The sequence below is a fragment of the Ixodes scapularis genome, unplaced genomic scaffold (assembly GCF_016920785.2).
Source record: "Ixodes scapularis isolate PalLabHiFi unplaced genomic scaffold, ASM1692078v2 PGA_scaffold6__148_contigs__length_123643588, whole genome shotgun sequence".
Classification (NCBI taxonomy): domain Eukaryota; kingdom Metazoa; phylum Arthropoda; class Arachnida; order Ixodida; family Ixodidae; genus Ixodes; species Ixodes scapularis.
The window spans coordinates 41702288-41718635 of NW_024609881.1; the positions used below are offsets into that span (position 1 = coordinate 41702288).

The 16348-nt window shown below is 45.5% G+C and overlaps 1 protein-coding gene across 1 annotated transcript; it reads right to left on the bottom strand.

Annotated features, from left to right (window-relative positions):
• Positions 1-9811: 9811 nt before the first annotated feature.
• On the bottom strand, positions 9812-14510 carry LOC120840042 (BTB/POZ domain-containing protein 6-A-like). Its single transcript, XM_040210473.1, has 2 exons — positions 14242-14510; positions 9812-10409 (listed from the first exon to the last, which is right to left on the bottom strand). The coding sequence occupies exons 1-2, from the start codon at positions 14508-14510 to the stop codon at positions 9812-9814; spliced, it is 867 nt and encodes a 288-aa protein (XP_040066407.1).
• Positions 14511-16348: the final 1838 nt, after the last annotated feature.

Sequence of the window (16348 nt, forward strand, 5' to 3'; positions counted from 1 at the left end):
TTGAGTTCCATACACCGCATGTCGCAAAAATTGTAAAAGGAAAACCAAAACACAATATTAGAGACCAAAACAAAAATTTTGTTATGGAACTTTCCAAAGAAAAAGCGGACTCTTTTACACCTTCTTTCCTTCGAAAGCACTCTGCCTTTTCACTGCGATGTGTCACCGTGCCACGAGACGTCAGCCAAATCCACGTCGCCTGTGGGATTAGAGCCTACCTCACCAGCACCACGATCATAAACAATAAATAACCGCCGAGCGTTTCTTAGAAGTTTGTTAAAGAATATTCTGATCCATATTTCGTTGAATAATTAGCGATGTGACGAAAATTGTTAAATTCGCTTAATGCTGGGAGCTATGGGTTATCTATAGGGTGACTCAAGTCACCAGGCTCGATCTAAACTGGACCGTAAAAATCCACGCCTGCACGTAGCCATCTGAACTTTTCGTCAAAAGTGTATTGCACAGGTCGGTTTCTTCTTTTAAAATGACAAATTGTAGTTTTCTTTTAGTAAAAAAAATAGAACCAACAAACTTGCCAGGGCCTACGGCGGGCGGCGACCCAGACGACCAACAAACGATCTACTAAAACTCGCTAGCATTCCATTCACCCCTAAGCTGAGACTGCGGTGGAAGCTACGTCATCGTTGGATCAGTCTTCCGCTACTTGATCAGACCCATGCGCAGAGAATCGGGACAGGTGATGAAAGTAACTCACTCTTTGTGGCCGATTGGTCCGGTGGGCACGTAGTTCCCACTCCAGTCTCTGCGTCGGGGTAAAAGGAGTAGAGGGCAGCATGTCTTAATGCAGTGCAATTTCGTAAAGTCCAAAAACGGGTACAGCTGAACGACTGGCCGAAGAGAAAATATGAGACGATTTGGTAGGCCACGCCTTGCAGGGCAGACGGGTAAACTGAACGATCACGGGCGTTGCAATGCTGTGAAGAATTCACAGAAAGAATAAAACACGTGAAGGACGAACACAGACACACACATTTCTTTCAATCAGCAACGAACATTTAGGAGATGCCCATGACGCTACGACTTTGGACTCCAAAGAATTGAAAGAAAAAGAAAGAAAATACTCACATTTAAAATAAATTGTATTACTCACATATTTTAAAAATACCAAATTATAATGGTAGGAAAAATTATGGAATTTAGCCCCTGAAAAGAGGGAAAGGAAGTAGAAAGGAAAGGAAGTAAATTAACCCCTGAAAAAAAGGAGAAAGAAGAAAAGAAAGAAAAGGAAGGCGGAATGAATATTTGACCAAAACAAGCTTTTTTATGATATTTCTGAAGCGAGGAACTCCAGCCCCTTTGATGATCACGCCAAAGAAGGCTCTTAAATCTTAAACGGTTGAATCATTTCGCGCCCTCGCTTATCTCTGTGTGAATCGAGCACAGTGGTGTTTTCCAAGTTTGAGTACGGGCATGCACAAGCATACCCATCTATTGGGTGGATTGAGTCCGATGATGCCTTGGTAACTTCTAAATGGTGCTCCCTAAGACGAACATTCAGGCTTTTTCCAGTCTGGCCGATGTACTGACCTCCGCAATTCAATGGAATCGTGAGACAAAGTTACAATCGCCCTTACAAAAATTATTCATTTTATCAATGTCTCAATTTACTCTAATATACTCTATAACAATACACTAAAAACTTGATTGAAACTCGTAGATATTTTTTTGTCAGGGCGTGCTCTGACGTCACCATTTTAGTCCGACAACAGGAAGCGGAAACTATTTCGTCACCCTTCTCAGTCTCAATACTGAAGGTATGGTGCCTGGATCGCGCCTCTGACTGGTGTGTTTAGCGTCCTATCCCGCCCATACATCAAAAGTGGTCCCAAGTGGCAACAAATGACGTCACAGAAACCGGAGTGCAGCTGTCGCCTGTCGCGATCCAGGCGGTTGGGCGTAGAAATGCTGGCGAAAAGCACGAGCGAACGCAAGTATCGCTGTCGTCACGGAGTCCCAGGCGTCCCAGCTTCCGGCTGCCGTACCTTCCGTGGACTGACACTGCGGAGAGCGACCTAGAGCAGAACAGGCGTCTGCCATATACACCTCTGCTGTTGGGACGCCGCCAGGGTCGCGAACGGCGCCAGCATGACACTAATATGACGTCATCAGGTGGAAATCGAGGAACCACTTTTTTGGACGCGGTAAACACACCAGTCGGAGACGCGTTCCAGGCACCATAGTGAAGGTACTCTTGCCGCCTCGCGACGATGTCGTTGCGCTCAATCTGCACGGAGATTTCACGCTTCCAACCGATCGACGTTGCCGATGTCGCCACGTCGCGGAGCACACGACGCGCTATTTTCTCGAGAGCGGAGGCACTAGTAGCGGCCGCATTACACCCGTGGCCGCGACGTACATTTGTTAGCATCCGGGGAGCTACGTATCCTCTCCCTCCTTCGCCTATGTTCTGAATACGCCCATGTTTTTTTTTTGTATGGTCGTCAAAACTAAGACGTATAATTTCGCTCTGTATACGTGTTCCGGCACACGTATACGGAGTAAAATACACATGAATCCGCAATACGGTCGGAATGTCGGTTTGGACAGGAGCGTCGAAACAGGGGTACGGGGAGGGGGGGGGGGGGGGGAATTCATCCCACCAGCCCTCTCAAGGAGCGTCCAAAGAGGGGCTAGGGGAATAGAGGGGTAAGGGGAGGCGATCGCCCCAGACCATAGCTCTCTATTGTCGACTTAATGTTTTAGTGGCGCCCCCTGGTGGTCGCTCTCTTGTGACGAAGCTTTCAGGATGCAAGCAGACGACACGCTATGTTAAAGCATGGAGTCGCTATGTTAAAAAACACAGAAACAATAAACACAAAGAGGACAAGAACAAAGACGAGTACGGATCTTTCAACTCATAACATACATTTATTCAGGGGCGTACGCATCTGTGCCCATTAAACTCGGTTTATTTCTTTAAAAAAACACGTAAAACGTTTTTGTGAGATCTCGCTAAAAAAAAAAAAAAAAAAAAAAAACAATAACAACGCCACGAAGTCGCTTTTTAAGATAAAATAATTTACCATCTTCAAAAACAAGCCTTGAGGTGCACATTACAGCTTCCGCGGCGTTCGTCAGGGCTATTCACTGCCTACTTCTTGTTTTTTTCGATCTGAGGAGGCTGCTGTAGAAAAACGTTTTACATTCAACAAAGTAAATGAGGTGCTGTCTCCTTAGCTGAGCACGCGCGCACAGCTGTGTTGCAAAGCGCCGCACATTTATTTTATCTACCTTGAGCTTCCCGATACCGACACTTTTATCCAACGGTGACTCGACCGTTGCTAACGACCAAATGCTTCTCAGTGTGAAGACTCTGGTTAGGAGCTGCACACACACCGTCGTCGGGGCCCGACGTTGAGGAGAGACAGTACCCAGCGCTTGCTCCGGCACATATAACTTTATCTAAACTCGGCTTGAGTTCGCGACACAGACAACTGCTACAACGTTCTCTGTCCGAAGGCTTGCGATGGCTAACCGTCCTTTTTTTGCTGTCCTTCCACTTTGTCCTCTTTCCTTCCCATAGCCGCGAGGCGAGGATTCTTTGTAATCTGGCGCGAACGCCACGGTGGGACACACACTCACACACACGTGCCCGCACGCACAGCACCGAATGAGTCGGTAGTACACAACGCTTAGCTCCTCCCGAATCGAATACCAGGCAAAGAAGTCTGTCCTATGGCGACTTCTGCTCGAAAGCAGAAATTTTCATATTCAGGCGATTGATTAATTTGTTCTACACATTTTTTTGCTAAGCTAAACTACGAATTTATAGTAATTCACAGCAGCCTAATGCCTCAATTTTGAGACGCGGCTAAGGTGTCACCGACTTAGTAGATTTAACAGACTTCAGTCGCGCGAAATTCGCACGTTTCGCTCGACCGGATGAATAAGCAGCCATCTAATTGAAACAAGTCCGGTAGCCAGCCACCGCTTCCTCCTGCCAGTTTAGTTTACAAAATTCAAAAAGGAATAAACTTAGAGCTAAAGGAGACCAGCGCTCACAGAGCAACTGGATACACGGAGTCGCTTTCGCTGAAATGTTTACTAGATACCCGAGGTTTTCGAATTTCGGTTAATATCCTATTTTCAATTTGATTAGGCAGTATTTTATAAGCTTTATTTAGTCGGAATCACAATAAAAATACACGTTATTCGCCGTGGTAGATGTTCTAGGGGGTTTAAGCGCTGTATACTGTTTTCATTATTCACAGGCGCTGATCGTTGGGCATGTTGGTATGGTACGTTAGAAAACATGATTGCGCTTTGAAGACGGCGACATAGGAAGGACAGACACCACACAGCGCTCTGTGGTGTCTGTCCTTCCTATGTCCCCGTCTTCAAAGCGCAATCATGTTTTCTAACGTTCATTATTCAGCTTTCTGCACTGCAGTAGACAACAGCACACCACCAACCCAGCGCCAAAAATGTTTTCTAGCACGACTACGTGTGCCATGGTTTCAAGCTTTGGTAAAATGTCCTAGTACAAATATCACTTGACCAAACAAACACAACGCATGAAACAGGCTTTGCTGCGCGTTACCCGGACTGCCCATGAAGCGAGCTGACGAGCCGAAGGATCTAAGATCTGCGCGGTCTACTGCAGTTTGTCCAATCGGCGATGTCCCAGACGATGATGATGACAGCTAGGGAAGCGCCCCCTGTAGTTGGCGCACGCCGCCAATATATTTCCGACATTTCATAAAGGTATAATATGAATATCGGAAGAAGATAGACGAAATAAAATTATTCTGATGTTCTGACATGCACCCTCCCTCTCTCTCCTGTGCATTTTCTACGGCCCTTCCTGCTACCTAATTTGTGTGTGTGTGTGTTTCCAGTACTGCTTTTTTTATTTCCCCGTTGTTTTTTTCGCCGTCCTCCGTCCCTTCTCACTCTCTCAAACACCACCGACGTCACTACCAACAGTCCCTCTTCATGACCACGGTAGCATCGTTGAGTGTGGCGGAAGAACTCTAAAGTCGCATACTCCATTTCGAAGGGGAGAATTCGGCTTCGAATAATTCCTTCCCAAAGTTGAAAAACATCACTTTGTCGCCGCCAAAAATTCCAGAAACGACAATTTTAGGACGAGAATGTTTAGAGGCCGGATGCGCGAAACGATCTTACGCCAAAAAAGTGCGTACGACAAAACGTTAGAACAAATTCGTATTCACGATACCGAATTATCGTAAGTTTTGCGCAGGTTACGATTGAATCCCCCGAAAGCTCCGGAGCCGTCTTACCTACTTTTTTTATGATGGAATCAACACGACTGACAGTGTCGCACAGCTACTTGGTCGAGACGACAAACGGACATTTATTTTTTTACGTGCTCTTCTAGCGCGTCCCGACTTCAAGCAGCAAGAAGAAAGAAGTACTTGAAGCTGACCACGACGGACATGAACGCTGGATCCAGAAAAACATGTGAAAAGCTACAACGGCAACGATCCCACAGACCAAGCGTCCGCCAAGGGCTAGCTGAGCGAGCGCGGCAGAATATGGGCGTAGCAAGGCACTCCGACCTGCTCCGACGCAGCCACGGACGCAGCCTTGTTCCAACGGTCACTGACCAAGACCGTCTGCCCACGACCGGCTAGCTTGCTGGATGGGATATGCCCGCGCCATTTTTTTGTTGACCCTTCCCGTGTGAATTGTTTGATCGCTGATCTCAATTTGAGATTAAGAGCTCAATCTATTCCCCTTGTCTTCCTAGGCAGGCGTGTCGAACGCTATCATCGAAAAGGAAGTCTCGTCGATTCTACCTCATTTATATATGTGATATTGAGTTCAAATAAACGCGGTATGGATACCTTCGCAACATAAAGATTGTACTCTTTGTTATTAGTACGCCATTTTTATTCCGACACGACGGTACGTCACCACTGTTGAGCTAGAACAGTTCGTGGGAGCTACGCGATGCGGTCCAACTTTCCTTTGCCGAGTGTCACGTCAGCACCGAGTTGCAATCGTAAAAGGTCGGTCCCGAAGCCATTACCAAGACGCGGTCCAACAACGCGAAACCAGCAATTCGATCAAAGTCGCGCCTGCACTGAGTGTGAACACGCATTTACGTGACTCTTGCCGGCACTCTAGAAGTTCAAATGCATCTTCCTCGACGTCCGCTTGCTCCTGCTTCTCCGAGGCCTGGAAAGACGCCCCGGCGATGTTTCTATCTACGCTGCTTAGGAAACGACCGGTGCGGGCCGCCTGGTTTTAGCAACGACAACATTTTTTTTTTTTTTTTACTTTGTAGCGATTGAGCTCGCAGCAGTGGACGAAGGCGGTTATCCCGGCCTCGGCATTCAGGCCCGTTTAAATCCTGTTAGAATCGACATTTCATAGCAAGGACGGGAACCCGAGACGATCGTTGGCGAAAAGGCCGCTTGCGTTTGTTATTCAAAATCCACGTGTTCATGGTCATGCCGAGCTTCCAGATTGGTTGTTCATGTTGCCGAGACGCCATCGCCATAGCAAGAGCCCGCTCTCGCGGTGATTGGAAGCTTGCGGTACACCGGAAGTTCTAGTTTTTCCGTGCGAGAACGTCGCTTTCCTCCTTTACTTAAGAATGCGTTCGCGAATACCGATTTCTCCTCTTCTTACGATGTTCTTAACTTGCGAACTTCTTGGCAAAGTTGTCATAACCTAATATGCTCGTCGTGAACCTGGCCTCTTAAATATTCACATCCCGCCTAGTGACAATTTACACAGCATTCGCGGCGTAGGGATATAGGGACACGCGGGCGCGACGTCATCAGTGCAGCCGTTCAATCGGCTGGGCCCGCGATGTTGCTTGCGAGTGCTCCGATGAAGCTCGCTAAATCACCGTGTTTCACAACCTCGCTCGAATTCACCATTGGCCAAATTTGTACTGCCACCTAGACACGCGACTGGGTCCGAAACGAAGTGGCTAGAAAACAACGCGCGCGCAATTCCCCTCCCACCCGTTCGACACCCAAAACGTCAGCGACATCCTTTTTGCCAATAAACTTCTTCCAAAACCGACGCGCCCCATCGCGGCGAAATACCACGCAGTGCACTCTGGGAACTGGTTGGCCACTCAGTTTCGGTTTCGATTGAGCAGCTTCATCTCATGCTATCACGCCGCGACCAAACGCGCTGCTTGCGTTTTCGATTATCTGACTTTTTGCGAATGTACAATACACTCACTCTCGAGTGATACAAAACGAAGAGCGGGCACTTACTTTCCTTGGTTCCCCGAAACGCTGGATATTGTGCGTGCGTATGCAAACGTAGTAAGACGTAGCTATAGTCACCTCACCCCACGAGTGCATCTTTGAGCTCAATGTCAGTAATCCCGACTAGTACCAGTGAACTACAACTGAAATTTGGTCACCTTGAACCCTACACGTATTTTGTTTGCCAAACGTCCGCTTCTTGTTACTTCATTGCGCGAAAAGCAAGCCGCGTCCTCACAGGAGTCTCAAAGTTGAGCCCAGCGTTGGCGCATGAACTTTTGAGGAAACGCAATAAATTCGACCTCACTACTGCACAAAAGGTACTATCATGTCTTCGTCGTGTCATCACATATCTTACACTAAAATTTTATGCTGATAAAAGATTAAGTTTTCGCAAACACTGAGACCTGCTCGAAGCCCCTAACTAGCGTCCCCTACTCCTCGCTAAGCCTTTTTGAACGAGCTTTTATTGACGCCCAAGATCTGTGCCTGAACGGTGTGTCTGAAATTATCTCGGTATACTCAGGCAGGAAGAAAGCAAACACATAACAAATATTATGGCCATTAGCAACCGTCAAATGCGCTTTGAATAATTTCGTTCGTTTGGCGCACCGCATAGGTGTTCATGCCAGTCCGGCGCACTTCCGGCGAACGGTGCGACATTCTTCACACAAGTGTTCGACTTCTGATTTCTTAAAACGGTTTATATGTGCCAATGTGCCTATAAGATTGCAGGATAACTTTATTTTTAAACGCGATGTTGAATATTAGCGTAATGCAAGCGGGTGGGGACTTTACTTCGTGCGGTGCTGCGGGGCAGTACAGATAAGAGACGGGAAGTGTCTTCAAATTCAGCTTTTCAATGGCGACTCGCTAGTTTTACCTCGCATACTCAAGCGTATTAAAAAAAAAAAAAACAGTAATTGCAAAAAGTTATATTTCGTCTATGGACGCACGAAACAAAAATACTTCCCGATCAACAACACCGGTGTTAAGGCTCGAGCTCGATGTATGCATACTTATTGCTTGCTACAGCTTGTTGATTCGTACACAAGCAAGGTACCCGAGCTGCGCAGCGTCGAGATTCCCAGCACTGGCTCGTCCCCATACCTCGAAACACTAAGAGAAAGGCTCAAGTACAAAAATAGAACAAACATGCGTTAAGGCAAGCTATACGTCTAGGGCTTGTGCTAAAGCATCGGGGTATAAGCATTTAGGTTAGTTTAGAGACAAAAAATGACGCTCTCGGGACCAGAAAATATGAGACAACGGCTGTTTATAGTTCACGCTCTGTGTATAACCTCTTGTCGACGTGTCGATCGAAACCGAAACCATGCCACTCTCCTCCCTGGCACACTAGTTCTCAGAGTGCAACGCGCGCCGTGTTGCATGCAGGGATGTATGGAAGTAGTCTATTGAGCCGGCGTGAACTAGATACGGCTCCCCGAATCTCGCCTTTGTCCTCGTCGTGGGTTAGCTTCTGCCCGGAAGTCGATAAAAAGAAACCATCCTCCCTCTCTGCTCGACCAGATGGAAGAGAGAGAGGGCCTAGCAGATCCAATTACTCTGGAACCGATATTTCTGCAAAAGGTCCATTTGAGCACCGCGAGATTTCGGATGATTGACATCTAGTCCCACGAAACGTCATCGTCGCCAAAGTCCAATCAGCACACTCCGCGAACTTCGGTCCCAGCTTTGTGTTTGACGAATTTAGCGACCCAGGTGGCACGTAACAAAGTTAATGAGAACCTAATTTGCAATAGAACGCAATGTTTGCTCCATTAATATATGTGGCAACTTAAGCCCGCGAGAGCTTGTAGGACGCACTAGCTTGGCTTTTTGCTTGCATGAAAAAGGCAACAAATAAAAACTTAAACATCACGGTATACAGTTGCAACGTGGATATGCTTCCCAAAGGTGTAGCAGTTACAATAACTAGAAAAAATACGAAACATAAAAAGTTTCCACAAAACTTTATTTGATCGGGATTCAAAACACGTGGAGCGTAGAAACTTGCTTGTGAATGATATCGGATATTTCGGAGACGTGACTCAACAAGGCCAAAAAGAATATGCGGTCAACCGTTTTTTTTTTTTTCTTCCTTTACTAAACTAACGCAAACGAAATGTTGCACTAGTCAAAAGAATGAAGAATGCCTGCAAATGAACCAAACATTTTATCAGTATAAGAAATGCGTAACTTCCTGTTGCCTAGCTTTAAAAAAAAACAGTGCTATTTTTTTAAGAAATCAACACAAACACTCACACCAAACACATGTAAAGAACCTTAATTGCACCTTTTTGGAAACCTCTGGGACGCGAATGATTCGCGCCACGAATTAACGGCTAATTAATTCAAGGAAAGCATTTTCATTCAGCGGACTAAACCCAAACTATGTATTTCCTCATTAAAAAAAAAAAAAATGCGCCACTTTTGCCACATGTTAAGTTTATTCCTCCTGATAGGAATGGCGATAATTCTAAGATATGTATCCCGGTATTGCTTCAGCACTTCAACGCGGTCACGTCTGCGAACATAAAAAAAAGAAAAAGAAAACATCATTTTTACTTAGCGGACCGTGAACAAGCCGGTTACAGGTGTGCCGGCACCCGGCCTACTGTAACAGTGGAAACGCCATCAGGAAACGGCATTGAGCCAAGCGTTATGATGTTGCTCAGAACGGAAAATGCTTCACTTTCGGTGAAGATGTTCCACGAACTCGGACCAGCGATGAACTCCTGAGAACTCAACGTCAGGAACCTAAGTTCTGACAGAAAGGGCTTCATGGACTCTCGCAGTGCGGAGGCGGAGGGCTCCCCGTTTTCATGTCTGCAATGTGCAATCGCCCAGGCGTAGACACACTTAATGACTTCATATTCTTTGACCTTCAACCGGGGATTCTTAAGAACCCTGATGACGGTTTCTATCGAGGCTGAAATGAAGGTACTTGACTCTAACACCTGCAGGCCACTCTTTTCCAGATGCATGCCTATTTCATTCTCAAAGTTTGTGAGGTTTTCATGCTCTATCGCGTAATTTAAGACGGCGCACACGTCGCGTGGCTGCATGACTTTGATGAAAGCATCGCAGGCATCCACAAGCTTGGATTCCATGTACTTCTGAGCAGCACTTCGTATGTATAGTGCTTGTGGAATGTCGGCGAAGTTGGCTGACTGGCTGTAGAGGTACCTGGAATGAAAGCGAGTTGACAGAAGCGGCAGGCGCACACTGATCTAGATATAAACTTTATATAAATATTACAATATCAATATTCCTTGACCTGGATAAGTATTATACTTTGCTCACTAATAAAACCACTGATGCAGATCAATTATGTAGGTGCCTATTTAAAAAAAAAAGAAAAAAAACTGTGGTGATGTTTCTTAGATAATGTATTTGTTATCTGTACTTCACACTGCCATGCATAGTTATTAAAGACAAGTTGTGTTTATATTAGCGTATAAGCGTATTTTGTTGTATGCTCTACTTAACGTTAACAACGCTCCTCATTTGGGGTGCACAGATTCGATCTGCATGTTTCCAATTTATACTATCATTAAAGAAATTTATTTTAAAACGGAACCGGATCCTCGCTTCAATGCGCACATCATCTCTGGAAACTGCACTTCGAGCATTACCTCTAAATTAGATAATAGGGAGCTTTAGAATAACGTACACAATTTTAGCGCACGCTAGCGCTAGATTTAGTGCTTGCGTCAGAGCACGCGACGCAAAGAAGTTTTAAAATAGCGTTTCTAAGCCGCGACGCAAAAGCCCAAGCATCTCGTGCTTGCAAGGGCCACCAAGATGCAGTCACGTTTTTTTATTTCACACACGAAATGCTGTAACTTGAGAAAAAAAACAAATTTTTTTGTCCGGAGTAACAATTTTACATTTGCTTAAACGTGGGATTGCGACGCGAGCGGTCGACGGTCGTCTCCGCATACGCCGCCTCGGCAAAACTGTACTGACCTCCGCCGATAAATGTTCGCTCGTCGCAAGCATGAAGTTGCCGGTGATCTTTACCCACCTTACTGGGCTTTGCACACCGAGTGCAATGTCGTCCCGTATTGAAAATCGCAGTCGCGAGGATGCCGCCGACGTCGCGCTCAAGACTCCGCCAAAGCGGCCGCAGCCATCGTCCTGGGGGCCGCCATTTTTTTAACTGTGCATGTCTTGGCTTTAGCCAACTTCTCATCACGAATCCTCCTTGGAGGAGCGCAAATACCCTTTGCGTACGCACGCAATTTCTGAGAAATAGCGTGCGCTAAAATAGCGCACGCAAAACGGAAAACGTGGTTTGCGTTCGGCGCATGCGCAGTGGCAACGACGCTATTCGTGGCGTACGCAAAGCTTTAGCGTGCGCTATTCTAAAACTCCCTAATAAATCACTGACCTGGAAAGAGTTGGGTTCGATTCCGCGCGGGGTACTCACGCCGAAGGGGTCTAAACACATCGTAATAGTCCAGTTGTGTACGTGAATCTGCACGTGCTTCTAACGGCAGACACCCCCCGCTTCCCATTTTTTTATAGAACGTCGGAATCGGTAATTTGTAAGCTTGTTTGCGACTCAAACGACCGATGTCTTATTCGCACAAGGGCGAGACATCTATTAGAGCACCTGTTGACCTCTAACGTTCAATGAAAGTTGATGGTGAAATGAAATGGTGAATTTTAGCGATCAGTAAGACCGCAATGTCGTCGTTCAGTAGTGTAGCACGGAACGGTGTTCCTGGAACGCGTTCTGTTTAGGAGTGAAGGCTGTATCACAAAGGACCGTTTTCTTAGTTTACATACAACTCACCGAAACATTCCTGACTCGAATGCCGCGTGCCAGGCGATCTCCTTGCACTGGCCAGTAGTCACGCTTTGTAAAAATCACAGATGTCCCGGCGATTCGTGACGTAAGCAGACGTAAGCTTTCATGACGTTGCATTAAGTGAGAACGCCGCGCTATGTGCACCATCCTTAATGTAGGAACGCCGCCGTGCTATTTTACAGCGGTGGAACTGGAACGGGAAGTGGTTATATTTTCGAGGGGACGGCAGGACAAATTCGTTGCTTTGCATTTGTCTATATATCTGCAATTTTAACAGAATTTAGTGCGCGTTTACGCTTTTTTTATTATCACCTATTTCTACCTTAAAATTCAAAAGATAGAAGAGGTGCACAATACGTGTACAACCATGTGTTTTGATATTGTCATCGTTAGCTCGCGGTTAAATCTTAAAAGTAATCAACGCAACCAAATATTGAACAGTCACATGTTAATCTACAGTGCAGTCCCCGTTATCGCTGTGACACGTCACGTCGAAGACGTTGGGAATCGGCGTTGCTTTCACACACCGTGGAGTGCATGAACACAAGCATTTGGAACAAAACGGAAATCTCACCATTTTCTGCCAAAAAGCATTATTTTGGCACGAGCTCTTGGCATATTGGCTGTGCTACGGCGGCACTTTGTTGTTGGCAATTTCTTCGTATTTCTCAAGAGAGCGCGTGCTGAGGGTATCGTGAACTACAAACTCCCAATATATAAAACGGGTTGTTAACGCTGTGGTGTAGCTGGTCGATCAACCCAGCTATCGAACGTCGTGGAACTTGAACGTGGAATCATGAGCTCCGATGGAGCTGAGCAAACGGCTATGGCTGCCGCGGTGATAGGGATTTGGATCTTCCTGCTGATAATAGGTTTATTCTGAAAAAAGCCACCAGCGAGTGACTATTTAAAATGTACAGCGTCGAAGTACGGGGAAAATAGGCGCAGACAATAGGAACAACGGGAAGCAATAAGGCCGGAGGATAGGTGTGCTATACGCAGAAGCTTACTGGAAAAAGGTTAATTATCATCTGTTTTCTATTGGTGCACTGTTTTCAGAGGAACTGATTACACAAGCTCTTTGCTGGATCTGATCTGCCCGTTTCACTCTTTTGAATTCCAATGTGTGACAGTGAATTATTAATACCCATAATAGTATTCGCCAAGAAACTCAGGGAGGATACGATAAAATAGCGCAAATACGTCAAAAGGCCCAGCACTGGTTGGATTGGTTAGTGGGTAGGCCTAAAGCTAGCTGCCTCCTTCTTCATGCACTCGTCGAATGCACTAGACGCGGAATGCCGGCATTTGGCGTTTGGCTTTCGCATTCCACGAGTGCAATGTAGACAAAGGCACCAATAGCCTTAGGTTTATCCACTAAACATTCCGACCAGAGCTCAACGTTCTGAAGTCCCCGCGCGCCCTCTCGTCTCCCCCTCTCACTAAGATTCTCCGCGGATTATTATTATTATTATTCTAATGATTATTATTATTATTATTATTATTATTATTATTATTATTATTATTATTATTATTATTATTATTGTTATTATTATTACACGTCGGAGATCGAGGAGCTGGATCTCCGACGTGTATAGACAGTGAACTTTACTGCTTTTAACTCTTGTTTCTTTGTCCTTACATATTGCATATTCCCTTGTGTCATTCTTTTTTCTTTTCTTTTTTACTAAAGCACTTTTTTATTTTTTTTTGGACACACAACTTGACTAGTGGATGTATTGTGTGAAATTTTCTATTTGTTCCTATGCATTTTGTTTTTTTGTGTGAACACACCCTGAGTCAATTTGCCTGACTCAGCAAGATACATTCGTGTCTCCAATACGATATTTATTGTTGCATTTTTGCGTAATTTCGTGCGTGAAAATGTGTGCCATCCAGTGCTTTTTTCTTTTTTTATGACTCATCTTTATGCTACATACAAACACGACTAAAACACCAACTCTGACTTTTCGCCTGTACTCTGATGAAACATTGAATGTGTGTGTGTGTGTGTGTGTGTGTTTTTTCCCCTATGTTCACGGCAATGTGAGTCCGTGTGAATATCCGGTCTGCCACACCAAATGCTGGATCTGGTCCCACAAGCCTCTGCTGCTTTGACCAGACCCGAGACTCAAGTGGTTATATTTGCAATGTTGAATAAAAAATTATTATTATTATTATTATTATTATTATTATTCTTACTTGAGGAAACAGAAGAATCCATCCGGATGCAGGTCGGTGATGATAACTTTGTCTTGTTCGGGCAGATTTCCGTAGAACATGACTTCAAACACTTCGTTCCTCATTGCCAGTACCATCTTGTGGGCCTTGAACCTCTTCGGCGGGTCGGAGCCATTCTCCACCAGGAACTCCACGTCCGTGTACCTTCCATCCGAGAAGAAGCTCAGATCGCTCCTTGGCAGCGCCACAATCGGCGTAGTGGCTGGTTTCGCCATCTGAAACAACCACATGTCTCCGGTCACGCTATGGCGCTTATTTACATACTTACAAAAGGGACTCAAACGAGAACTAACCCTAATTACACACGGTGCCTAGCGACACTCATCATCGACACCCGATATCTCAGCGTCGCGCGATACTGGCACAAATCCTAACGACAAGAGTTGTGTGCATCGACTTAATTCAGCTTTGCTCAAATCACACGTCGCTCAGAGTTGCCAGAGGTACAGGGGCGAGTGCATACCGCTGGCAGTTGAAGAGGAGAGAAAGGGAGAACTCTCCTCTAACGCGGACCCTCTTATGTGTAGTAATGTGTACCCGAACATCGCCATTCGCAGCTTTCGGCGATGGTGGTACCGCGGTGTGAGAATCGCGCTACCTAGCTCCTGGATGATTGGCTTTATAATAAATGGGATTGCCTACACCTTCCTGGCGCGAAAAAATAACGTAAAGCTCGAATGCTGCTCGCATATAGCAAGACTAAAATTACTTGCCCGTCGCAGACCCAGCCTCGTAGCGCTGTTCTACGACGATCATCCAGATGACAGCCAAGTTGAGAGGCACCAGTGCGCCCCCTATAGGTCGTGAATGTTGGGATTTCTCTCCCCAAAGATTAGCTCGTCCCTCAAAATTCGGACAAAACTTGTTTTCCCCCCTTTTGCGCACGTGGCTACCGCAGAGCTGCGCGAAACTATTCTCAGTCCACCGCTAAGCTGCGAGTGATTTGGAAGCTATACATGCCCGTTGGGCCAGCCACACTTTAACCTCTTGCCACGTGATCAGGCTACGTCGCGCTTACCCACGCGTACATAATGAGGTCAGGTGATGAAAGGGGAACGGCTGAGTTGTCTGGCAAGCGCGTAGCTCTCACCGAATTTGTCTTCTTAGGGTTGAACGCAGTAGTATAGTGACGCAGTGCTCTTGTCCAATGGGTAAGCTGAGGCCGGCTGACCCGCTTTTGGGTCCACCGGATGTATACCAGTGAAAAGACTTATGGCCAATGGAGACTTATCGAACTTATGACGCAAAAAAATTCGACCTTTTTCGAACTTATTACGCTGCAAAATTCGATGCTTGTCAAACTTTCGACCTCCTTGCACTAAAAAGTTCGAATTTCCTACTTTCGAATCTCCTACGCTAAGGAATTCGATAATTTTCGAACTTATTTATCAAGATAATTTGAAAAGTTTCGAACTTTCGAATCCTAAAATGTCAAAAGGTCAACGAACTTCGAACTTTTAGGGTAAAAGTTCGACGTTAGTCGAACTTCGATAGACTGGCGGACGATTTTATTTGAATTCAAGTAGTGAGGTACATTCGTAATTTTTTTCTCGAATTTTTACATGCGGTGCTGCGTTCCTTACGAAAGACAATGCCGTGTATGTCAATGTTCTCGCATGCTTAGTTTAAAAAAAAAATCCCAAAGGGGCGAGGAAGGACAACGGTTTTTTGACGATTGTCTTTTGTGCCATATTCGAAGTGCGCTTTAGTCGAAGCTATTTATGGTAGAGATGTTAAACTTTGTAAGAATGATCTATGTATAGCTTAGGTAAGTGTCGTCTTAAGTTGTGATTATTGTTAACCAAGTTTCGAAGAAATGTCCACACATGTATCTGCGGGTAATTATGCCCTAAACTTGGTATTTTTTTTCGTCTAAGTTGTTTGAGGTATCGCATTTATATTAGCACTACAGACAGTACCTATCACTGGCAGCTGCAGAATCTAAAACTATGTATCATTTTTTTTCACGTTAAGGAATAAATTAACTCATGGGAGAAGATATCTAATATTGTTCAAGTTCAGCCCGTCATTAAAAAATAAACATTTGTTTTTTCGCTTCACGTTCTTG